A 26,708-nucleotide genomic window follows, 5' to 3' on the forward strand; every position below is an offset into this window, starting at 1 on the left:
TCAGACAAAATACAACTCAGATTTATTATACAAAATGTTACCAAAACAGAAATAAAGAGAATCTTTCTCAATCTGACAAAATCTAAAAAACATCTATAGCCCTGACCAGTTTTGTTCAATGGTTGGCCCATGTGCCAAAGGATTGTGCATTTGACTCCCAGTCAAGGACACAAAGCTGGGTTGCAGGTTCAATCCCTGACACTGGTTGGAGCATGTGTAGGAAGCAACTAATAGATATCTCTTTCACAATGATTTTTTTCTCAGCCCCTACCCTGCTGCCTTTTTACTTTAAAAAATAATAATAATAAATGGGGGGAAAATATCCTCAGTTGAGGATTATAAACTACAACTAAAATGTCTACAGCTGACATCATAGTTATGGTTAGATAAGACTTTCCCCTTAGACTGGGAACAAGGCCAAGATGCCCCATCTCACGACTCCTGTCATAATCCTAATCTTAATCCTATGTAATAAGAGCCTAATATGCTAAGTGTCTGGTCACTTCTATAATTGAAACTTTGTAGCCTTGAGGAGAGGCCTAGGCTGGCCAGGGTATGTGGAAAGCTTGACTTCCTCCATTGCCCGGGGAAACCTATGCCTTCCTCCTGCTCTCTGTGGTTATAGCCATCATTGTTGGGTTTATTTGCATATTTTCTCTGACTGGCTGGTGGGGGTGGCTGTGGGCGTGGCTTGTGGGTGTATCGGAGTGATGGTTAATTTGCATATTACTACTCTTTTTATTCAAATGGTCATTATTAAATGGATGGGAAAACAGATTGTGGTATATCCAAACAATAAAATATAACTCAAAAAGGAAATACTAGTATGACATAAAACAATGTGGCTGAATCTCAAAAAATACTGTATTGAAAGGAAGAAGCTAGATACAAAGAATATGTGTTGTATGATTTCTTTCATATGACTTTTTTTGTTGTTAATCCTCACCCAAGAATATTTTTTCCATTGATTTTTTAGAGAGAAAGGAAAGAAGAAGGGAGCAGGACCAACAAAAGTATCAATGTGAGACACATGGATTGGTTACCTCCCACACAAGCCCTGACCAGGGCCAGGTATCAAACCTGCAACACAGGAACATGCCCTTGACCTAGAATCAAACCTAAGACCCTTTCGTGTTCAGGCCAATGCTCTAGCCACTGAGCAAACTGGCCAGGACTCATATGAATTTCTTGATCAAGTAAAACTGTCAAAATCAGAAGTGGTCTGAAGTTGAGAATAGGTGGAAATGACTGCAACTTTTGGGTATAATGACCAAGTTTGGGTTATAATGAAAAAAAAAAAAAATCAGCACCAATGCTTATATAAATTTGTCAAAATTCATCAATCTGTATATTTAAAATTAGTAAATTTTATTGTATGTAGATTATGCCCCAGTAAAAATAAAGAGTAAAGAGAGAAAACTTGTTCTACCAAATGGTAAAATATAATACCAAAAAAAAAAGCATAGTAGTTAAAACAATAAGATATATACACAAGTATATTCAAATCCATGTACATATCAAACCCTAATATTATTTCCATCTATTTATTTTATAATCATAGAAATTTATGACATCTGCTGTATTGGTACAAATACTTCATTTTCTAGAATCATTATATCCTAGACATTTTGCATTCAGAGTTTCAGGATTTCCCATAAAAATCCCCCAATTGTTCCGAGTGTAATATTAACACAGATATCTCTTGAGAAGTCAGACCCTAAAGGATACTTGAGAGCCCTTTATCACATCAATATTCAATAAGACATTTATAAAATGTCCAAAGGTTAAGCGTAGGTTTGGAAAGATCTTATATATTCAGTCTGGTACTAGAAACCTCATTCTAAACTCCCATTTTTTTCCATCAGCATTAATTTTTTGGAGTACATTTTATATTTGCTCAAAGCTTTTTCATGTATATAACTTAGACAGCATATTCTTGCATGTATTTCAACCTTAACTTCACAAAGAGATTAACTGTGACAATAAATGTACTTATCAATTTTCCTAGTTATCAGACTTACATCCTCAGTACCACAGTCACAATCTTCAGGAGTCTCCACTTTGCCGTTGCCACAGACTGCTCTTGGAAGCACTTGCATTTGTGGCTTATTCTGAAGACATTTGGCGTCCATATTTAAAGTGAAGCTTTTAAAGTCACTCAAACTGCAATTGCTAAAAGTCTTCACACCACTGGACTGCCTAAAGATAAATCCGTATAATGTTGTTGCAACATACTCTTGAAAAAAAAAATTCTATCATATAGATTAATTAATTTCAAAACACAAAATTCAATAAAAAAAAAATTCTAAATGTTCATAATGAAAGCTTAGAGGCCAAAATTGTTATTGAGGAAATCATATGATTTAATCACTGGAATACATGTCCTTATGAAAACAACTCAATAGCAAAAACAAACAACGGACTAGAAAATGGATAAAGGCTTAAAAAGAAGACACAAAGTGCAAGATGCACAAAGTCATTAAAATTAGGGAAATGCAAGTCCAAACCACAATGAGATATCACCTCATACATGTCAGAATGGCTCATTTTTTTTTTTTAAAGTAACTACTGGTAAGGTTGTAAAGAAATCGAAACCCTGGAACACTATTGATGGGAATGTAAATTGGCACTGCTGCTACAAAAAAAATAGAGAGGTTCCTCAAAAAATTAAAAATATAGCAATCCATATGATCCAAAATTCCCATTTCTGAGTATATATATTAAAATCCCCTTGTATGACTATGTTACTGTTGATCTTTCATTGTATGACTATCAGTTTGCTTTATTTATTTAGGTGCTCCTATGTTGGGTGTTTACAAGGGTTATATCCTCTTATTGGATTACTAGAGACCCGGTGCATGAAACTGGTCCGGGGGGGGGGGGGGGGGGATGTGTCCCTCAGCCCAGCCTGCACCTCTCCAAACTGGGACCCCTCAAGGGATGTCTGACTACCCATTTAGGCCCGATCCTAAATGAGAAGTTGGACATCCCTCTCACAATCCAGGACTGCTAGCTCCCAACTGCTTGCCTGCCTTCCTGATTGCCCCTAACCATTCCCCTGCAAGCCTGATTGATGCCTAACTGCTCCCCTGCCAGCCTGTTTGTCCCTAACTGCTGTCCCCTGCAGGCCTGGTGACCCCTACCTGCCCTCCCCTACAGGCCTGGTCCCCCCAATTGCTCTCCACTGCAGACCTGGTTCACCCCCAACTGCCCTTCCCTGAATGCCCAGTCACCCCCAACTTCCCTCCTCTGCCAGCCTGGTTCCTCCCAACTTCCCTCCCCTTCTAGCCATCTTGTGTCCACATGGGGCAGGATCTTTGACCACATGGGGGCAGCCATCTTGTGTGTTGAAGTGATGGTCAATCTGCATATTATTCTTTTATTAAATAGGATAGAGGCCTGGTGCATGGTGGGGGCCAGTTGTTTTGCCCTGAAGGATGTCCTGGATGAGGGTGGGGTTCCCTTTGGGTGAGGGGCCTGTGATGGTTTGCAGGCCAGACACACCCTCTGGTGACCCAAGTAGAGGCCCTGGTATCTGGAGTTTATTTATCTTCTACAATTGAAACTTTGTAGCCTAGAGTGGAGCCAAGCCTTCTGCTTGCTCCTTGGCAGCAGCATTTCTATTGGGGTTTATGTATCTTTTATAACTGAAACTTTGTAGCCTGGATCAAAGGCCTGGACAGGCCAGGGTATGCAGAAAGCTTGGCTTCCTCTATTGCCTGGGGAAACCCTAGCTCCCATTCTTTCAAGCTCTGTGGCTGCCACCACTTCTGTTTGGTTTGTTTACCTTCTGTAATTGAAACTTTGTAGCCTTGAGTAGAGGCCTAAGTCAGCAAGGGCAGGCGGAAAACTTGGCTTCCTCCTTTGCCTGGGAAACCTCCTGCTCTCTGTGGCTGTAGCCATTTTGGTTGGGTTTATTTGCACATTTGCTCCTGATTGGCTGGTGGGCATGGCTGGTGGGTGTGGCTTATGGGTGTAGCTGAGTGATGGTTAATTTGCATGTTACTCTTTTATTAGATAGGATTCTCTTTATCATTATATTCTCATTTGTCTCTTTTATAGCATTTGTTCTAAAGTTTATTTTGTCTGATAATGTATCTTGCAGATTGGAATTGTTATCCTTGACTCTTCTTAATAGTACATCTCCCTCCATGCTCCTCTTACACTGACTATTTTCTGTTTATATTTCATAGTAGTTGGTCCATTTATAGATTTTGTGTGCTATATGTAAACACTATAGTTGTGCTTCAAATGTTTAAAAAAAATGAACATAATAAATAAATCTTTAAATAGCATTTAAAAACTTACACAGCCTCGGGATTCATTACACAAATAGCTCCTGAACACTGGCACTTATTTGAGTCATCGTATGATATTCCCAGATTGAGTCCCAGCATCTGGGTAACAATTACTGAAAATGCCTCCAAAGTTATATCCTCGAAATACTGCATTAACAACAAAGAAAATGAAAATGAAAGACAATTTATTGAAGGGTGTTAGAAATATTTTTCCTAATTTTGAACATTTTTATTGTTCAAGTACTTTAAGAATAGGTAAATACAGCCCCTTGGACAGGTGAGAAGCAGATGCTCTTTTTATGAAATTTTACTGAGATACTAGAGGCCTGGTGCACGACATTTGTGCATTGGGGGTGGGGGGTCATCAGTCCAGCCTGTGCCCTTTCAGAGTCTGGGAGCCCTCAGGGGATGTCTAACTGATGACTTAGGCCCGCCCCCGTGGCCGCAGAGTTGGGAGAGGCTCCTGACACTGCGGTGCTTGCCAGCCATCAGCCCGCTTCTGGCTGAGCAGCGCTCCCCCATGGGAGCACACAGACCACGAGGGGGAAGCTCCTGCATTGTGCATTGAGTGTCTGCCTCCTGGTGGTCAGTGTGTGTCATAGCAACCAGTTGTTCCACCATTGAATCAATTTGCCTATTACCCTTTTATTATATAGGATAAGCATATTGAGTTGGTGCCAGGCTTTACCCTAATTAAACATTTGCATAATTAACAAAATAAGTATATAAAAGGGCTGTTTTAAATTATATTTTGGCTATCTGAACCATGATCTTCAAGTTACCTAATTTCTAGAGAAACCAAGATGGCGGCATAGGTAAATGCCTACCTGCAGCCTCACACAACAATTTCAAAAAATACAACTAAAATACAAAATGGACATTATCCAGAACTCCAGGAAAGTTGACTGACTGGAAATTCTACAACTATAAGGAAAGAGAAAACCAGAAGGAAAATTGGAGGAGCTGTCAAAACCTAAGGTACGGAGACACGATGCACACGATGCACACGTGGGGAGAGGACTGAGCCTGAGAGGAGGGGGCAGCTGAGTGCCTGGCTGGCGATCCCTAGCAGGAAGGAGATAAAAGCTCCAGACTGTGCTGAACCCCAGTTCCGACTGTGCAGGGGTCTTGATCTGGTGGGATCTCCCTTTTCCGCATCCCGCATGGAAAGAGAGATGAATGAACCGGTTCTAAGTGGAGGCAGCCAGGGATTGAGAAATAATAGAAATAAAGAGAAATATAGCAGGCAGTGACAGTATGGAGACCTTAATTTCTCTTTCCATGTTTATCTATATCTTTGGTATATTCTCCTGTGAAAATGTATCACGGCTGAAAATAAAATAAACATGCAATAAAATTTACTTGGGGAGAAAGATAAAAAAAAAAAACAAAAACAAACAAACAAAAAAACACCCAAAAACCTGGCTCCTCAAACATTCCTGAAGGGGAATCTCCTTGAAAAATGTTAAACAAGGTTGGCAAGCTAATGCACTATTTTTAGTCACATTGAAGCCTTTTAATAATTTGGCCATTTAAACCTGGGTCACAATGTCCTAGGGCAAGCATGTCAAACTTACAGCCTGCGGGCTACATGTGGCCCACAATGGATATTTTTTGCAGCCCAGCCAATAAAATGGTATGTAAGAAACGTTTTAATAAAAATTTCTTTAACTTAAAAAAAAAAAAAAGAAAGAAAGAAAGAGAGAGAGAGAGAGAGAGAAAGAGAGAGAGAGAGAGAGAGAGAGGAGATACAGAGATAGATTTTAAGCTGGGAGCTGGTAGGGCCACTGAACTACTCTGCTGGACAGGCAGACGACAACCTCCTAAGCCACGCAGCACATCTATTAATTCTCCAATCCAACAAGGGGGTTTCACAGGAAAACAAGGAGCCTGGGAGGGCCCAGGTCCCACCCACTCCTTCCTCTGGACAAACACAAGCCAGGAACTAAGAACATCTCCACACTCACAGGGTGGGAGTTCAACTAACATGACTCCACCAATATCCCAGGCCCAGTCAGCAACAATCTAAAGAATAGATTGTTGTCTTCCCATTTGGCCTTCTACAAGACTGCACTGAACCCCAAGTTCTGGGCGAGACCCTGGGGACCCAGGCTCATACGGAGGGAATTTAGGCTGTAAGGCGGAAACTCAGTGGAACGGAGAAAGGCAGAGTCTTGGAGGCATGCCGGTTGCACGCAAAGGACAGACTGTTGACTGTGCCACTGGATTGCCCTAGCAGGAAGGAGACAAAAGTTCCAGACTGTGCTGAACCCCAATTCTGACTACACTGAATCCCAGTTGTAGGCCAAACCCTGGGGACTCAGGCTCATATGGATGGAATCTGGGCTGTAAAGCAGAAACTCAGGGGAGCGGCGAAAGGCAGAGTCCTGGAGGCACACATATTGAGCACAAAGGACAGACTGTTGACTGTGCCGCTGGATTACCCTAGTGGGAAGGAGACAAAAGCTCCAGACTGCACTGAACCCCACTACCAACCCCACTTCCAACTGCACTGAACCCCAGTTCCAGGCTCATTGGGGGAGAGACTAGACTGTCTGGTAGCGGGCGAAACTCTTGGGCACCTTTTTCTCAGAGGTGCTTGCAGTGAGTACCAAAGGACACTGAGGAACACTGAGACTCAGGAACCTCACAGGGCAGGACTGACAGGAAGCCAAGGCTGTAGGATCCACCCTGAAACTCCGCCCCATCCAAGCTGAGCACAGAGGCTTTTGCAATTTTCCAAGTCTAGTCAAATAAGGCTGTCTCCCAGCATAGACACAGCTGATCCTCAGAGCCAATTGGCCTGGAGGTCAGTTGCTCCCAGTGATACCAACAACAATCAAGACTTAACTACAATAAGGCTATACACATAGTCCACAAAGGGGTGCATCAAGAGTGTCCACCTCAGGTAACTGGGAGGCTGACCCACTGAATCATATAGGACACCTTAGCACACAAAGCCACCCTACCAACTCAGGGAAGCTGTGAAAATGCCGAGACAAGGAAACGATCACAAATGAAAAAAATGGAGGACAAAAAGCGACTGGATATAGATTTCAAAACCACGCTTATAAGGTTTTTCAAGAATTTCCTAGAAAAGGCCGATAAAATAAACAAGACCTATGAGGATATGAAAAGGGATCAACTATAAATAAAGAATATATTGTCTGAAATAAAAAATGTTATACAGAGTCCTAAAAACAGAATGGAAGATCACAAGAATCAAGTCAAAGATTTGGAACAAAAAGAGCCAGAAGATACTCCTCCACAGAAGCAAGAAGACAAAAGAATTCAGAAAGTTGAAGATAATGTAAGAAACCTTTGGGACAACTTCAAGCGAACCAACATCAGAATTATGTGGGTCCCAGAAGAAGAGAGAGAGCAAGATACCGAAAACATACTGGAAGAAATAGTGACAGAAAACTTCCCCCACCTGTTGAAAGAAATTGACTTACAAGTCCAGGAAGCGCACAAAACCCCAAACAAAAGGAATCCAAAGAGGACCACACCAAGACACATCATACTTAAAATTCCAAGAGCAAAAGACAAAGAGAGAATATTAAAAGCAGCAAGAGAAAAGCAGGTAGTTACCTTTAAAGGAGCACCTATACAATTGTCAGCTGATTTCTCAACAGAAACCATGCAGGCCAGACGGGAATGGAAAGAAATATTCAAGGTGATGAATAGCAAGAACCTACAGCCAAAAATAATCTACCCAGCAAAGCTATCACTCAGAATCAAAGGCCAGATAAAGAGCTTCACTAATAAAAAAATAAAAATAAAAAAAAAGCTAAAAGAGTTTATCACCGTCAAACCAGAATTATATGAATTGCTGAAGGGGGTTCTTTAGGAAAGGGAAGAAGATAACGATAGAAATTATGAACAACAAATACCTAACTATCAACAAGTGAATCTAAAAACCAAGGGAATTAAAAAAATCTGATGAACAATATTAACTGGTGGATATAATAGAATCAGAGGCATGGAAGGGGAGTGGACTGACAACTCTCAGGAAAAGAGGGAGTGGGGGTGTGGGAAGAGACTGAACAAAAACTGTGCACCTATGGATGAGGACAATGGGTAATGGGGAAAGGACAGAGGGTGGAGTGGGAACCTGGTGGAGGGGAGCAATTGAGGAGGGGGCACGGAAGAGGAACACATTTGTAATAATCTGAACAATAACGATTTATTTTTTCAAAAGTTACCTAATTTCTTATGACAGCTCTTATGTACACTTAAAATAATCCACATAATATCCACCTCTGAGCTTATGAAGTGCCCACATGACAAAACACTGAGTTTAAGTGTGATATCTGCTTCCTGTTAGCATTCTCAATGACATAGGAACTGGTATCAAGGGAAATCACATTCTTCCATTAGGCTTCTTATATATTTAACAAGTACACATATAACCTCCTTGCCAAGGAAAATAGTACACTTAGTGTTGTTTTTTGTTATCATTTCTTATGGGCATAAGGTAAATATTTCATTAAGTTTTAACTTGCATCTCATATATTTCTGACAAATTGGCTTTTTGTGTGAAGTATTTAAATATCTTGTAAATTTTCTATTGCATTAGCCTTTTTATTGATTTGTGATTTATATATTCTGTATGAGAGTAATTCTTAGTCATGCATTGCAAATACATTCCCTACTCCGTGGCTTGTTTTTATACTCTCTTAATGTCTTTTCATGAACAAAATTTCCTTAATTTGATGTGGTGTAATGCATCCTTTATCATTAGTGTTTTTGTGTGTCCACTTTAATAAAACTTTCCCTATGCCATATCATGAAGCTATGTTACTTTTTTACCTTCCAAGAATTTATGTTTAATTTTACATATAGTTTTACAATCTACCTAAGTTTTATATTTTGAATAAAAGTGAAATTACATTTATCAAAAAAAACTATCCACTATTATCAGACTTTTGGTTATCAGATTGCAGTGTATACTGATGTCAAATTATGTTGTACACCCGAAACTTATAAGTATAATATAATATACCAATAATAGCTCAATAAAATAAAATAAAAACATTGCCCACTAGCAAGTATTGTACATGAAAATCATCTTTGTAAAAATTTTATTATAGCCCTAGCTAGTTTGGCTCAATGCATAGAGCATCAGCCAGCAGACCAAAGGATCCAGAGTTTGATTCCAATCAAGGGCACATACCTTGGTTGCAGGATCCTCCCTAGCAGGAAGGTTGCAGGCCCAGGTCAGGGCACCTGCAAGAGGCAACCAATTGATGTCTTCCTCTCACATCAATATTTCTCTCTGTCTTTCCCTCTCTCTCTTATATTCTCTCTAAAAATCAATGAAAAAATGTCCTCAAGTGAGGATTTTTTTTTTAAATGCCTATCATTTGTCTATTTCTAAACTCTCTATTCTAATCCATTATCTATTTGTCTACCGCTGTTTTAATCACTAACGATTTATGGTAAATAAGTTTTACTATCAATTACAGTATGGCTCTTATCACCTTAGCCATCCTGAATGGGAGAGCAGCTGCCTGCCTGATAGCCCCTAGCCACTCGCCTGCCTGCCTGATTGCCCCTCACAGCCTCTGCCTCAGCCGCCACCGTGGCTTCCTCTGAAAGAATGTCTGGAATAATGTCCGGAAGGTCGTTCAGCTATTCCACCTAATTAGCATATTACCCTTTTATTATTATAGATTTTTCATTAAGCTCACCAGGGGAAAGGCTCACACAAGTTTTAACTGCACCATCCAAGTAACACATTGTCTCTATTCATGGAGCATGGCTCCCTCTTATATGAGGTCAGAGACATGTGGTCCCTAAATTGGCACATGCTTTCCAGCCACAGCTTATTCTATGTTATCAGACTGTCACCTATGATACATTATTGTCACTTATTTGAATTTAATATTGTGTCTCTTTTGATCTCACCAGACACAACTATTATTGATGCTTGCAGGCCATATTCAAACTATTTTTTTATTACTCTTCATTCCCTCTGCTCAGATCTCCCATTTAGGATCATTTCCATTTTTATATATATAAAAATATTTATTAAAATATAGTATTATAAATATACATACATATATTATGTAATGCATATTATACATAAGCTACTTTTTAATATTTCTATTTTTGTTATTTATATTTTATTATTTAAGTAGTACCTATTTACCTTAGATAATGTCCATTTATTATGTGCTATGAAAAATAAGAGATGTAAAATAGCTGTACACTTCTCATATTCATTGTCTATAGAACTTTAGTACTTTATATACAGGGTGATTTAATAATTAAACCAAGAGATAGGATTTTACAGTATTTTGAATATATAAATAATATTAACTATTGAATAAAAATATATTGTTACTAAAGGCCCAGCTCATGGATTCATGCACCAGTGTGGTCCCTTGGCCTGGCCTGCACCCCTTGCAATCCGGCACCCACTGGAGATATCAGTCTGACAGTATTGTTCAGATCCCCACAGGCCAGGCTGAGGGACCCCACCGTGCATGAATCCATGCACTGGGCCTCTAGATGCATTTTTCCTAAAGAATGTTATTTATAATTTTCCTTACTGATATTGGACTGTGGCAAAGCAGTGGAGGCAAAGAAACAAACAGGGGGAAAATGGAAAATGAGGTGATAACATTAATTCCAAAACTATTGACTATTGATAAGCAAAATAACATTTATAATTTAAATTAAAATATAGATATTTTCATATTCAATAGAGAAAATTTATTCAGTTCTATTCTATTTACAAGAAATACTCCTAAATTTCTAGGATTCAATGTAATTGCATGAGATAAAAAATTCAACATAAAAATGACTTAAATAGAAATTTCTCACATACATAAAAGAAGCTTCTTCATTTTTAGGGATCTGAGCTTCTTCCAGCTTCCTATTCTATCTTTCTGAAATAAAGCACTTGCCTTCATATGGCATTTTAAACAGACCAATATCACTAAGGAAAATTATAAATAACATTCTTTAGGAAAAATGGAAATGATCCCAAATGGGAGATCTATAATAATAAAAGGGTAATATGCTAATTAGGTGGTACAGCTGAATGACCATCCGGACATTATTGCAGACATTCTTTCAGAGGAAGCCACGGTGGGGGCGGAGGCAGAGGCAGTGAGGGGCAATCAGGCAGGCAGGCGAGTGGCCAGGGACTATCAGGCAGGCAGTGCTCTCCCTTTCAGAATGGCAGGCAGACATCCACCCCGCCCGGGGACCTGGGCTGCAAAGGGGCACAGGCCAGGCTGAGGGATCCCTCCAACCCCCAATGCACAAATGTTGTACACCGGGCCTCTAGTATACATAACAGAGTGGGCTAAATATGTATAGTGATTGCTTCCTGAATGTGAAGAGGCCAGATTATATGAATTTCCTTATATGTTCTCATACGTACTTTAAAAAATTGACATGAATAAAATTACTTTCTAACTTAAAAATATATATATTACTTAAACTTGTTTTTTAATATATTTTTATTGATTATATTGATTTTAGAGAGGAAGGTAGAGAGAGAGGTAGAACATCAATGATGAGCGAGAATCATTGATTAGCTGCCTCCTACATGCCTCCCACTGGGGATCAAGCCTGCAACCTAGGCATGTGCTCTGACCGGGAATTGAACTATGGCCTCCTGATTCATAGGTTGATGTTCAACCACTGAGCACCCCAGTTGGTCTTAAACTTGTTTTTTTAAAGAATGAATAGAGTAGGTAAGTGACTCAACAATTGCTTCACCTTTCTATGATGCATCGAATCGTTCAAATAATTTATATAAAATATTTCAGTATTATAAAGATTTAAAATACATATAGAAATTTGTTCTAAATACTATTTGAAATATTTTGTATTTTTTTTTATTATCCTTTGCATTTGTCTTTATTTTAAAGCTATTTTATCTGTTAGACTATTTCTCCAACTTTATGTCTATAAGCAAGATTCTACTCGGATTACAGAAATTTCTTTGCAATAATTTCATGATACACTATTCTATATGTTAAATAATGCATATACATTTAATATTTTTATTTCACTTTTAACTTCTAAATAATTGCTACAAGACACTTGTTCTACAGAATACGTTTCCTTCTGTACGCTTCAAATTTTCTTTTATACTTCAAATATTTAAGTTACTGAAAATAAATGCAATTTCTAAGTATAAATATAAATGTAAACTATATAAAATAATGCTATAATATTAGGTAATTCTTTTTTAAAACATTTTTAAAAATATATTTTATTGATTTTTCACAGAGAGGAAGAGAGAGGGATAGAGAGCTAGAAACATCGATGAGAGAGAAACATTGATCAGCTGCCTCTTGCACACCCCCCACTGCAGATGTGCCCACAACCAACGTACATGCCCTTGATAGGAATCGAACCTGGGACCTTTCAGTCCGCAGACTGACGCTCTATCCACTGAGGCAAACTGGTCCAGGCTATTAGGTAATTCTTAAATATATAATTTTAAAATAATTACAGACCAAAGCAATCCCTGCAGAAGAACGAGCACTACACATCTTTCCAGGAAATGTTGCTCCCAATTCATCTGGATTATCTCTATACCTAAATAAAATAAGTGTACATTAATAATTTGTTTCAACAAATATTTCAAATGTGAGAATTCCTGCTAAAAATTTATCTGTAGTTCATAAAATCCTAGTCTGAAATAAATTGAGGTATAATCTTCCATGTGTACATGTTTCAAATTAAGAAGGTTTTATTAATTAAATGAAAACTGAATTTCTAAAATTTATCCAATTAATCCAAGTTTTGTTGGTTTCCTTTACTATTCTCATAACATTTGGTTAAGTATACCAAAGCCTTTAATAAGAGAATTTAATTATAAACATTCTTCTGAATGACAACAACAAATAGTTTTAACATATGGATTGAAAATATTCACCCTCATGTAGAAAAGATCATCAGTTTCTCAGAAGAATAACTTTCTTATTCTACAATGTAATGTTATTTCTGCTTTGAGTAAGAGCCCATATAAATCATTGTGTAGTAATAGCTCTATTTTAAGAGGTCTACATAAATTATTCCATTTAATACTCAAGCCAGTGAAATATATTATTTTATGCCCATTTTAAAAAATCAAACATCAGATGCTAAATATGGTAATGTTTTTAATGTAGCACAACTGATAAGTGCCACTAAAGGACTGGAATTTAGACAATTTGAATCCAGATCCATACTCTCAACAACAAGGGTATAGAAGTTCCCAATATTAATGTCATCTTTAGAACCCCCATCAAACAAACAGTCCAGGATATGTGTAAACAAGCTTGCTATTCAATTCTTAATTTGAAGTGCCCCTTTGGTGTCAACTGCACTTTACTTCACAACTGAATGGTGTATCCACTGCTGCTTTATTATGTTTATACTTAACCCCTCCAGCACTTGTTTTCAAGTATTTGCTCCTAACACCCAACTTTGGCTTTACACTCTTTCTTTGTACAAGATAGTTCTTTAATTAGGTAACTTCCCCCACCAAAAAAAAAATCTATGCATACATTGATGAGCTGGACTCAATAATAGTTTTTACTTAATATTGCCCACCACCCAATCTCCATATCAAAACAGTTGTCAGGATCTAATGATTTACTTCTTCAATGTTTCTGGTATCCTTAACCTCCTTCAAAGGTTCAGCTATAGTTCCAACTATGAGAATACATTTTATATGTAAGTGCATAGTTTTTTAAATAACCAGAAATTATTTTAGTCTCATTGATTCCATAACCTGGAATGTTTTAAACCTCCTTTATATGAATTTAAATGTACCTAACTTTGCCTTCCCACTTCTAACTTAATTACCACTTCTTTAATTTGACTTTTAAATGTTACTTTGAATTAATCCCACCCTCCCCCAATCTTTTTTCTCTTGTAAATTACAAGCAAGTGGAGATAATGTACTAATATTAATCTTGTAGATTGGCATAAGCAAGATGGCAGACTAAGAGTTTTCAGCTGCCATGTCCCCATAGCAACAATGATTATAACAACCACCCACAGATGAGAATAACTTTGTGAGAGTCCAAGAGTCCAGGGGAAAGGTCACAGTGCTCCACTGGAGTGAAAAAGAAAATCTAAGAATAGCTCTAGCAGGTTCAGCTCAGTGGATAGAGCATTGGCCTGTGGTCTGAGGGGTCCTGGGTTTGATTTCTGTCAAGAGCAAATGCCCAGTTGCAGCTCCATCCCCAGTATGGGGTGTGCAGGAAGCAGCCAATTAATGATTCTCTCATTGATGTTTCTACCTCTCTCTCTCTCCCTCTCCTCTCCTCTCTAAAATCAATAAAAAATATATTTTTTTAAAAATCCAAGAATAGGTGCTCCAAAGAAGGTAAGAATAATTTCAATTTAGTCACGTTACCATTCCCCAAAAGCAGCACTGCTCAGTGCTAAGAAAGATGCCCTCAGCCATTATTTCTCCCACAGAAGAGACCATACAGTAAGTCTCAGAACAAGCTTTAATAAATTCAAGAAGGCTGAAATTATATAAAGCATTATTCTAAACACAATGGCAGGAAACTAGAAATCCACTATAGAAAGGAAATTGAAAAAATACAAATCCATGGGGAAAAAACAACATCCTATTAAATACCAAAATATCAAAGAAGAAATCAAACAGAAAATCAAAACCTACCTTGAGACAAATAAAAATGAGAACACAACATTCCAAAATGTATGGAATGCAGCAAAAGCAGTTCTAAGAGAAAAGTTCATAGCTATAGAGCAGTGGTTCTCAACCTTTCTAATGCCACGACCCTTTAATACAGTTCCTCATGTTGTGGTGACCCCACAACCATAAAATTATTTTTATTGCTACTTCATAACTGTAATTTTGCTACTGTTATGAATCATAATGTAAATATCTGTGTTTTCCAATGGTCTTAGGCAACCTTGCTAGCAGTTCTCAACCTTTGGGTCATGATAACAGTGTTAGAGAACTAACTGAACAGCTAGTGACCTATATGTTGAGAACCACTGCTGTAGAAGCTAAGACCATCGGAAAACACAGATATTTACATTACAATTCATAACAGTAGCAAAATTACAATTATGAAGTAGCAACAAAAATAATTTTATGGTTGGGGGGATCACCATAACATGAGGAACTGTATTAAAGGGTTGTGGCATTAGAAAGGTTGAGAACCACTGCTATAGAGGCCTACCTCAAGAAATGAGAAAAATCCCAAAGAAACAATTTTCCAACTAAGGGAACTAGAAAAAAGAAGAATAGACAAACACCAAAGTAAGTAAAATGAAGAAAGTAATAAAGATCAGAGTGGAAATAAATGAAACAGAGACTAAAAATAGAAAAAAATAATCAGTGAAACTAAGAGCTGGCTTCTCTAAAAGGATAAACTTTACAAACCTCTAGACAGGCAAGTCTAAAAGAAAGGTGAAAAAAAACAAATAAATAAAATCAGAAATGAAAAAAGAAGATATTTCAACTGATACCACAGAAATACAAAGGATCATTAAAGAAGATTATGAAACAAATTGGACAACCTAGAAAAATGTATAAATTTCTTAAAACATATAATCATCCAAGACTGAACCAGAAAGAAACAGATAATCTGAACAGACCAATCACTAGTAATAAAATTAAAGGAAAAAAATCTCCCAAAAAACAATAGCCCAGGACCAAAAGGCATTACAAGTGAATTGTACCAAACATTTAAAGAATAATTAATATCAACCATTATCAAACTATTATTCAAAAAGGAGAGGAGAGAACACTTCCAAACTTATTTCATAGTCTGCATTACCCTGATGCCAAAACTAAACAAGGACACTATGAAAAAATATACATATATGGGATAGTATCCATCATGATCATAATTGCAAAATTCCTCAACAAAATATTAGCAAATTTAATTGAATAGGATCAATACACCATGATCAAATGGGATTACTCCAGAGATGCAAGGATGGTTCAACACCTAAAAACAACAAAGTGATAATCCATATTAACAAAATTAAGGATAAACATCATATGATCATCTCAATATATGCGGTACAAGCATTAGAGAAAATTCAGCATCCATCATAATTTCAACCAAATAGGTATAGAGGGAATATATCTCAATATAATATAAGCCATATATGACAAGTCAACAGCTGATATACTAAAAAATGAAAAACTGAAAGCTTTTCTTCTGAGATCAGGAACAAGACTAGGTTGCCCACTCTTACCAATGTTATTTAACACTGTATTGTCTAGAAGTACTAGCCAGAGCAAGCAGGCAAGAAAAATAAGCATATATGTATTTGAATCGACCCCTCTATCATTATACTAGAGCCCAATGCACAAAATTCGTGCAAGGGGGAAGGGACCCCTCAACCCGGCCTGCACCCTCTCCAATCTGGGACCCCTTGGGGGATATTCAACCACTGGTTTAGGCCCACAAGAATCGGGTCTAAACTGGCAGTCAGACATCTCACAATCCAGGACTGCTGGCTCCTAACCTCTCACCTGCCTGCCTGCCTGATTGCTCCTAAGTGCTTCTGCCTGCCAGCCTGATTCCCACCCCCTAACCGCTCCGCTGCTGGCCTGATCATCCCCAACTGCCCTCCCCAGCTGGCCCAATCGCCCCCAGCTGCCTTTTCCTGCCAGCCATCTTGTAGTGACCATCTTGTGGTGGCCATTTTGTGGCGACCATCTCATTGTAACCATCTTGTGATGACCTGAGGGCAGCCATGTTGTAGCACCCATGTTGTGGCGGCCATCTTGTGACAACATTGCACGGCACCTCCTAGGCTTTTATTATTATATGTAAGATAATGATCTTTTTGTCCTTATATTCTTTGCCTTAAAGTAAATTTTATCTGACATAGGTATAGTTAACCTAGAATTCTTTTGGTTTCCATTTGCATGGAATATATTATTCTATCCCTTCATACTCAATTGGTGTGCATTCTTATACCTGAAGTGAGTCTCTTGTAGGCATCATATATTTGGGTCTTATTGTTTATACGTTTAGCTGTTCTTTTGAAGAGATATTTCATTCCATTTACATTTAAAGTAATTATTGATAGCTATGTACTTAATGTGATTTTATTCATTTTTTTCTGGCTGTTTATAACTCTTCATTTCCTCTTCTCTAACTCTTTTTCTTTGGGATTTATTTATTTATTTTGTAACAGTATGCTTAGATTCCTTTTATCTTATCCTTTGTGTACATATTATAGGTTTTGGCTTTGTGGTTAGCATGAGACTTAGATAAAACAACTTATATTTGTATCTGTCTATTTTAAGATGAAAGCAACTTCAATTTGTACATACTATGAGATTACATTTTTGTTTCCTCCATTCTCACATTTTATGTTTTTGGTGTCACAATTAAATCTTTTTATCTTAACAAATTATCGTAGCTATGACTGTTTTTTACTACTTTGGTCTATTAACCTTTATAAGTAGCTTTATAAGTGATTAACACCATTCTTCCCTCTTTATAAGATTATATTATATTAAGTCTGGAGATACATAGATATATCAGTGAGATTTATACTTTCATTTCAGCTAAAGATGTCCCTTTAACATTCTTGTGAGGCCAGTCAACCAGTGATGATCATTAGCTTTTGCTTCTGAAAAACTTCTGTTTTGTACACTTCCTTCCCCTCTGCCTTTGGAAGAGTCAGAAATAAATAAAATTCCCTAAATAAAGCTACAAAATTATCTCAGTTCTTTGTTTTCTAAGAATACTGAAACATTATTCTTACATGAATAAATATGCAATATCATGAGGCCTTAGGGTAAGGTAAGATTTTTTCCATTCTAAAAATCTCCGCAATAATTCATCTGCCTCACCAACTGTGAAAATCTTATTTTTGTCTGACCACAACTCCAATGATGACAACACAATAGTAACGTTAAGTTGAGCAAATACCTAAAAACAAAAGAGATAATACATGAAAAAATTATCTTTGTGTTATTTTTAATGACTGAGAAATCAATTCAATGTTTTGACAAATTTATGCTCAGTTTATGTGGACAATTATTCAGAAATGTCACATCAAGTTAATAAAAATTATAATTTTAAAACTAGTATGATTTTTTCAAAATTAGTATGAAAAAGAAAATACTCACTGAATTTACAAGGCCAATAATTTCAATGACTTTATCTGTTGCTAACATGCTATCAGAGCCCAAATAATCATACTGAAAAACAAAATTAATTTTAAATTAAATACAAACTTGTTATGTAACATGTTTAAGATTTACTCTCCATCTACTTTCAGAGGATTGAGGCTGCTTTGGGGTTAGAACCATTATAAACCAATAACAAATTTTAAAAAATGGATGTAAATCGAATCACTCATGTATGCTGGTGAGAATGTAAAATGACTCAGCCATTCTGGAAAGTAGTTTTGGAATATTTTTCAAAACAAATAATGGACTTACCATATAACCCAGCTGTAGTCCAAGACATTTATTCTCCCAACATAAAAACTGATACCTCTGCCCAAAAACAAACAAACAAAAACCCTACACATAAGTGTTCAAAACAGTTGTATTCATAAAATCCAAAAACTAGAAACAACTCATATATCAATCAATGGTTAACTGGTTAAATAAACTGTGGTATAATCATACCATGGAATACTACTCAGTAATAAAAAGGAACTAAACTTTTGACACATGGAATAGCTTGGATAAACCTCAAGAAAAGTATGCTGTGTGTAAAAGAAATCTCAAAAGTATACATACTACATGATAACATTTATACAATACTGCTGAAATCACAGATATAGAGAACAGATTAGTGACTGTCAGGGTTAGGTGTAGGAAGAGGAGATGGCTGTTATTAAAAAAAAATTAAAAGAATCTTGTAGTTATGGTATGAATGTCATGACTGTGGGGTAGTTATGCAAGGCTACATTTGTGATACTTTCACATAAAACCACACACACACACACACACAAATTTATATATATGTGATTGTTGAAATCTGAATAGATTATACTGAAGTACAAATGTCAAATCCTATATCTATAAATCATAACTCTGAAGTTCACTATTCCTTTGATGTTCCATATGAACCTCAAATTAAACATATCCAATCTAAGTTCCTCATCCATACCCAAAAAATCAGCTCCTACTTACATTTCCATTACTACAGTGAGTAGTACTATCATCTATGGCCTTCCACATTTATTATACTACACATTCCACGAAAGCAGAACTTTTTCTGTTTTGTTCACTTCTGGATAGCCAATAAGTAGAAAAGTAATCATACTCAATAAATTTAAGTGAACAGATAAATCTAATCAATTTTACAAGCTTTTCTAATTCAATCTTATCAGTAACTTTTATAATTGTCCTTTTATTTCTATTCCAATTACTAATTCCTATTAACAAACTATACCTTGATTATTGAAATAATCTTTTAAATAGTTCCTCCTCCAATTTTCTCACCAGCAATCCAATCACTACACTATATTTTTAAGTGGTGATTCTCCCAAAACACCTATCAGAAAGATCACATGCACCCCTATTTTCATAGCAGCATAATTTACAATAGTCAAGATCTGGAAACAGCCAAAGTGCCCATCAGTAGATGAGCAGATAAAAAAAAAAAAAAAAAAAAGAAAAAAAAAGATGTTACATCTACACAATGGAATACTATGTAGCTATGAGAAAGAAGGAACTCTGATCCTTTGCAATAGCACAGATAGACCTGAAGATTATTATGATAAGCAAAGAAAGCCAGTCTGAGAAAGACAAATTTCACATGATCTCACTTATATGTGGAATTTAATGAACAAAACCAATTAAGGAACAAAATAAGACCAGAGGCAATCAATGTTTATTAAAGAATATCTAAATATGTATGTATAAGAACATAGAAAGGATATATTTAATCAGCATTATATGGTTGGCAAACCTGACAATTTAGACAATGAACTTTTAAAACAACTCTCAAAATTTATAACATAATCTTGAAACAAAATGATTTACATAGGGTAATCCAAAATATTACTTGGAAACTGAGTCATATTTATTGGAAGTAGCTCAATTTTCTCTTAAATGTTCACTTTACCCTTTCCCCTACACTCGAATAAATCAAGTATTATCATATCCTTCTCCAAATTTCACCTGGCTTTGACCTTCAACTCTGGTTTCCTGGCAAAGCTCTACAATCCTACAAATAGAACTGGTAATGAGTATAATTTATATTCTTTGTGGTAGTCCACAGGTGTAACACCCAATGCTTATCAATGAAACAAAATCTAGAAAATATATTTTTATCCCTGTTTTCTGAAATCTTTGAAAAATAGGGGAAACAAAACCAGAATGGGTTGAGTACAAACCAAGTTATCATATTACTCCAAGGTCCTGAAGTTCCTAAGTGTTCAAATTGTTTATGGGAATCAGGCATCTAGGGGTGCGTTCAAACCAGATAAGCAATAGATTGGAACAGGTGCACTAATAAATACTGCTTTAAAAAAATCCTGACATTAAAGTAAACATTTCCCACAAATAGCTATACTACCATCACTTTTGTGCCAATAAATATTTTATAGGACAAAATGTTCTCTAGACTATATACGGCTCTTCAAGTGCAAACAAGAATTAAAAGCTTAAAAAATGTAATGTAAAACAAATATTACAATTTAAAAATATTACAGGTTGACAGAAGGCCCAAAGAGATGAAGCACCATGTACAGATTTCGAATAAAAAATTACTGATAGAACTAGTATAATTTTGACAATGTGTTTTTTTTCAGTTTGCAAATGTTTTCACTGTTCAATGATTTAAGAGTAAACCTATTAGAATCTTTAAGTTCCTATCTAGCAAGGTATAATCACATATTCATATAAAATATTTAAAAGAAAAACACATACCAAAACTTTGTCCACCACAATATGCATTTCTACATAAAGAGGAATTAAGTCTTGAGCTGAATCTGACTAGAAAAGAAAAGTGGTATTTAAAAACATAAAAGCTTTCGTAAATTGTTTATTCTAAACTTTTACATCTTTCTCCACCTTCATTCAGGCATGGTTGACATAGAGCTGCATTTAAGGTGTAAGATTTGATGTCTATATATGTATACATTAGAGGCCCAGTGCATGAAATTCATGCACTTGGGGGGGTGGGTCCCTCAGCCTGGCCTGCACCCGCTTGCAATCCAGGAGCCCTCGGGGGATGTCCAACTGAAGGCAAGGAGCAGGCCTAGGCCGCAGTAGTTGGACATCCTTAGGGCTTCGCGGAGGTGGGAGAGGCTTTCACCAGCCATGAGCCCAATTTACATGGCTATACATGACAATTCTGCTTATGACATTTTAATTATATCTATAAATGCATTAATATTGATTCTTTGGTTATGAATGCAACCTTTATAAATATTAGCTTTATTGAATCACAGAAACATAGAGATAAAAGCATAAACTGAAACACACTAATTTTTAGAAAATTATAAGAAACAAGTTAAGAATTAAAAGTAAAAGATAGATTGTTGCAAGAGAGAACACTGATATATGCTGATATATCACTCAAGGAAAATTGTAAGACTAAGAAAAGATGAAGCTATTCTTAAGAAAAGGATATTTGCTATAACTATCCATAAAGTTAATAAACTTTTTAAAAATAAATTTTAAAATGCAGTAACTATCTTAAAAATAGTAATAAAGTATATGCAACTTACTTTTTCACTTATGAAAATGCTGTAGTCCATTGGTTTTTGTTCTAAGCTACGGCTATTTTCAGTATGAACTGCAAACATATTGTTTTCGTTTTTTAATTTATAAAGAAGATGCTGAAATTCAACTTCGACTTCAAGAGGCTCGATTCCATAAGAAACCTTTTCAAACTGCAGTAATCCTCTGTAAAAATAAGGATGACAAACTTAAGTGTTTTTGGTCAACTTTTACAAAACTGACAGAATCAAAAAAGAAAATACAGACCATTTTTGAGTATATTTTGACCCAAAACCTTTATATTTTGGATATGACTCTGAAGAGACAAAACATCTCCAATCCACACAATTAATTTCTCATTTCACTTTATGATTATAAATGCAGCAGAAATTATGTAATGAATGCTAGGTGTAGTGCACAGAATTAACAATGATCAAGTAGTTCCCCATCCTCCAAGTCAGTGACTTAAAGAAGGCAATACAGAAATCATGATGAATTTTTCTCTGGTTTATACTACTTTAGAAAAATGATTACAAGTGCTAACATAATAAAATTAGAGACTCGGTGAACAGATTTGTTCACCAGTGGGGTCCCTAAGTCTGGCCTCTGCCATCTCACAATCTGGGATCCCTCAGGGGATATCATAGTGGTACAGGAAAGCAGCAGGCAGCTGGGGAGGAGCCCGAGCCCAGGCTGAACACCACTCCCACTCATCCTGGCCCTACTGCACCTGCTGCCACCCCTCAGGAGCACTGCTGCAGCTGTGCTCACCAGCCATGAGCCCAATGTCTGGCACCTGAGCATGGGAGCACCTGCTGTGGAAGCACACTGACTGCAAGGGGCCAGCTCCTGCATTGAGCGTCTGCCCCCTGGTGGTCCGTGTGTGACACAGTGACTGGTCAAATGGTCAAACAGTCAAACAGTTGACCTATCATGTAGGGTTTTATATATATATATATATATATATATATATATATATATATATATATATATATATATATATAGCAATTTTATTTAAAAAACAAATTTCACAGTAGTTATGAAAAGGTATTTATTTTGTTTGTGCCTATTGTCTAAATAAGAAATTTAAAGCAAGATTTTAAGGAGTAAAACAACTTTTGTAACACTTATTCCTTAATACAGGTAACATTTCAAGTGACTACTCCCCAAAAGACAAATTTCAAAGTTACATGTAAAAGCACAGAAAACATTTTTTTTTTAATCAAGGAACTTATGCTACAAATTGAGAGTGAAAAATTTCCTGATATAATGGGAAATGCTTTAAGCACTAAGGATGAAACCCTACAATTCTTAGAGACTTTAAGATACTGATATTATTAGAAAAATGAATACCATATTAATAATTATTTGTTTATACAGAATTGACTTCATCTCTCTGAAAATAATTTTCCTTGAGAAAAGCATGCCTTTATATTTATTTCTCTATATTTCCAAACATTGGCTAGTAGCTGGTACATGGTAGGTATCAAAATATTCTGTTTGCTAAAAAAATAAACTATCCTAAATTTAGCTTTTCAATCTTCCTGTAGTCAAGAATGTTCAACTATCATTTCTATAGTTAAGAAAAAAATATATATAGAGAGAGAGAACAAGGATGCCAGAAAATCTAAACTTTCAAGGAGGTTAAGAAATTATCCAGTCAGTGAGAAGTAAAAGGAACAGCAGAGTATAATTGAATAATCTCCACATGGGAATTTTCTTCCAGCTTCACACTTAATATCAACAAAACAAATCCAATGCAGCCAAATATCATGACTATGATGTTGGCATATCAACAGTAGGAAATACATAACCGAAGTCCAGAGCACGTGCTGAGTATGACAACGGAATTCGGATATCCCTCAACATAACCTTCATAGTAGCATTGAGTCTAGAAAAGAAAAAAAGTAAAGTGGTTACTTAGGAATTAAAAAAAACTTTCTAATGATTTCTTATTTGATAAAATTTTCTGAATATTTTCCAGGCTACACAAACTCTATCAATATGAATAAAGCAATATTCAGAAAAAAAAGTCACCCATTTGCCACTTTTACTATTTGAACTAATCTTATCAGATTAATACTAGGGATTATTATCTTACACCCTGCTTCCAAAGTTAATTTCATATTTTTGGTAAAATTATTTCCCAGTATATAAATTTGGGTCACCAATTAAAAGACTAAGATTATGAATCTTTAAATCTAATATTATGCTAAAAGGAAATATTTTAAATATAAGAATACAGGAAGAATGAAGAACTAGAAAAAAATATAATAAGACAACAAAAACAAAAGGGTGATTTTGAAGCTATTCTAATACCAAAAAAAAGTGGATATAAGTAGCAAGAAGCATGACTAGTGATAAAAAGGGACACTTCAAAATGGTAAGTTTCAATTCACAAAGAAGATATAAGTACCCTAAATTTGTATTCCCTTAATAACATATCTTGAAAATATATATTGTAAAATCAAAATTGAAAAAAAAATCATAAAAACAGATAAATATTTTTATAGTAAATGATTTTTAAACATACACTTCTGTCAGTAACTGATAAACCAAGCACTGAGAACTGATAGAAGAACAGCATGTTAACAACCTAATACAGATAGAACACTCCACTTTAAAACTGCAAAATACACTTTCTTCTCAAAGAACATGGAATATTTATAAAAATGAAACCATATTCTGGCCATGAAACACAAGAATAAATTTTAAATTATTGCAATCATATAAAGTTTGGTCTCTGATCACAGCATACTTATGTTAGAGATTTAGCAAACATCATCACAGAAAAAGAGGACACTTTAAAATGGTAAGTTTATTATATAATTTCCAAGATTCAATAATGTTATAAAATTTGGTAGAAATCAGTGTAAAATTTATTAACACACTGCTTTATGTCGAAGCCTAGGAGAGGAAAAAAGAAGAAAAGGAAACTGATGGTTCTATCCAATATAATAAAGTAACACAGTGTCCAATTCAATAATTCAACATATGTGTTAGACATTTTTCTAGTTATTGGGAATACATCAGTGAATAAAACAGACCAAAACCCTGGCCTCAAGAAAGATTATATTGCATTGGAGAAACAGAAAATCTACACTAATAAAAGAAAAGATGCAAATTGACCGTATCTTTGGGTCGCCCACCAGCCAATCAGGAGTATGCAAACTAAACCAACAAAAATGGTGGATTAATTTGCATACACCGGCACCAAGCGACTGGGGGTGGGACAGGATGCTTGAATCATCGCCGTGGTGACAAAGCAGGTGTTCCATACCACCCCAGCTGCTCAGGGCCTCTGGGCAGCATGGAAAGGTGGGGCTGGAGCAGAAGGAGGCGGCTCCAGGGCCGTAGGAGAAAGGTGGTGCCAACAGCCAGGGAAAAGAAGGCCCATTCTTGCACGAATCTTTGTGCATCGGGCTTCTAGTAAAGTAAATAGACAAAATAGATGGCACATCATATGTTCATACCATTATGGGGAAAACCAAACAGGTAAAATAAGAGAACTAAGGGTAAGAATGCAATTTAAAATCTAAGTTAGTCAAGGACTAACGGAGTGATTCAATTCCCAGCAATGGCATGTACCTGGGTTGTAGGCTCAATTCCAGCCCTGATCAGGGCACCTGCAAGAGGCAACCAATAAATGTGTCTCTTTTACATTGATGTTTCTCTCTGACTCTCCCCCTCCCTTCCACTCTCCCTAGAAATAAATGGAAAACAAACATCTGTATCAGAGAAAATGGAAAGTGCAATGTTCTTGAAAGAACATGTCTGGTGTGTCTGAAGAACAGCAAGGAGAGAAATATGATTGGAACAGCTGAGTAACAGGAAATTATGTCAGACAGGGGAAGAAGACCAAACTGTATAAGAAGATATTGAAATGAATTTGGTTTTCATTTTGTGAAAATTAGGTGGTCATCCTGTGGAAGTTCTGAGCAGAGAAGTGACTTAATCTGACTAGATTTCAATAGGATCAATCTAGTTGCTGACTTGAGAACCAACTGAGGGGATGGCAAAGTGTGGAAGTAGAAAGATTATTCAAGTTCTGGCAATAATCTATAATAATCCTATATTATAAAGAGGTAATACGCAAATTGATCATCACTCCAACATACAAAATGGCCACCCCATATGGTCAAATATGGCTGCCCCTATGTGGACACAAGATGGCTACCACAAGATGGCTGGCAAAGAAAGCAGTTGGTAGGGGGACCAGGCATGCAAGGGAAGGCAATTGAGGGCAATCAGGCCTGCAGAGAAGGACAGAATCCATGCCTGCAGGGGAGGGCAGTTGGGGGTGATCAGGCCTTCAGAGGAGGACAGTAGGGGGGAACCCAGGCCTTCAGGGAAGAGCAGTTGGGAGGGACCAGGCCTGCAGGGTAGGGTAGTTGGAGAGAACCAGGCCTGCAGGGGAGGGCAGTTGTGGGTGTCCAGGCCTGCAAGGGAGGGAAGTAGGGGGCAACCAGGCTGGCAGGGGAAGGCAGTTAGGGAAGACTGGGCCAGCAGGGGAGGGCAGTTGGGGGCAACAAGGCCAGCAGGGGGGGACAGTTAGGGACAATTGGGCCAGCAGGGGAACAGTTAGGGGCAATTAGGCAGGCAGACAGGCGAGCAGTTGGGAGCCAGCCATTGTGAGAGGGCTGTCCAAATGCCCTTGAAGGGTCCCAAATTAGAGAGGGCGCAGGCTTGGCTGAGGGAGACACACACACACACGTGCACAAACTTTGTGCACTGAGCCTGTAGTAAAAGTATAATAT

The 26,708-nt window shown here is 36.7% G+C and overlaps 1 protein-coding gene across 1 annotated transcript in view; it reads right to left on the reverse strand.

The window, feature by feature from the left end:
• ADAM32 (ADAM metallopeptidase domain 32) overlaps positions 1 to 26,708 on the reverse strand; it is a 91,783-nt gene that overhangs the window by 51,853 nt on the left and 13,222 nt on the right. Inside the window, exons 3-10 of the mRNA XM_045587784.1 lie at positions 23,766 to 23,842; positions 21,960 to 22,137; positions 21,157 to 21,222; positions 18,397 to 18,468; positions 18,030 to 18,196; positions 12,782 to 12,863; positions 4,309 to 4,445; positions 2,022 to 2,199 (exon numbers count right to left, since the gene is read on the reverse strand). Of these exons, the coding sequence (XP_045443740.1) occupies positions 2,022 to 2,199; positions 4,309 to 4,445; positions 12,782 to 12,863; positions 18,030 to 18,196; positions 18,397 to 18,468; positions 21,157 to 21,222; positions 21,960 to 22,137; positions 23,766 to 23,842 (957 nt within the window). The remainder of the gene's footprint in view (positions 1 to 2,021; positions 2,200 to 4,308; positions 4,446 to 12,781; positions 12,864 to 18,029; positions 18,197 to 18,396; positions 18,469 to 21,156; positions 21,223 to 21,959; positions 22,138 to 23,765; positions 23,843 to 26,708) is intronic.

This window comes from Pipistrellus kuhlii, unplaced genomic scaffold, assembly GCF_014108245.1.
Source record: "Pipistrellus kuhlii isolate mPipKuh1 unplaced genomic scaffold, mPipKuh1.p scaffold_m20_p_3, whole genome shotgun sequence".
NCBI lineage: Eukaryota > Metazoa > Chordata > Mammalia > Chiroptera > Vespertilionidae > Pipistrellus > Pipistrellus kuhlii.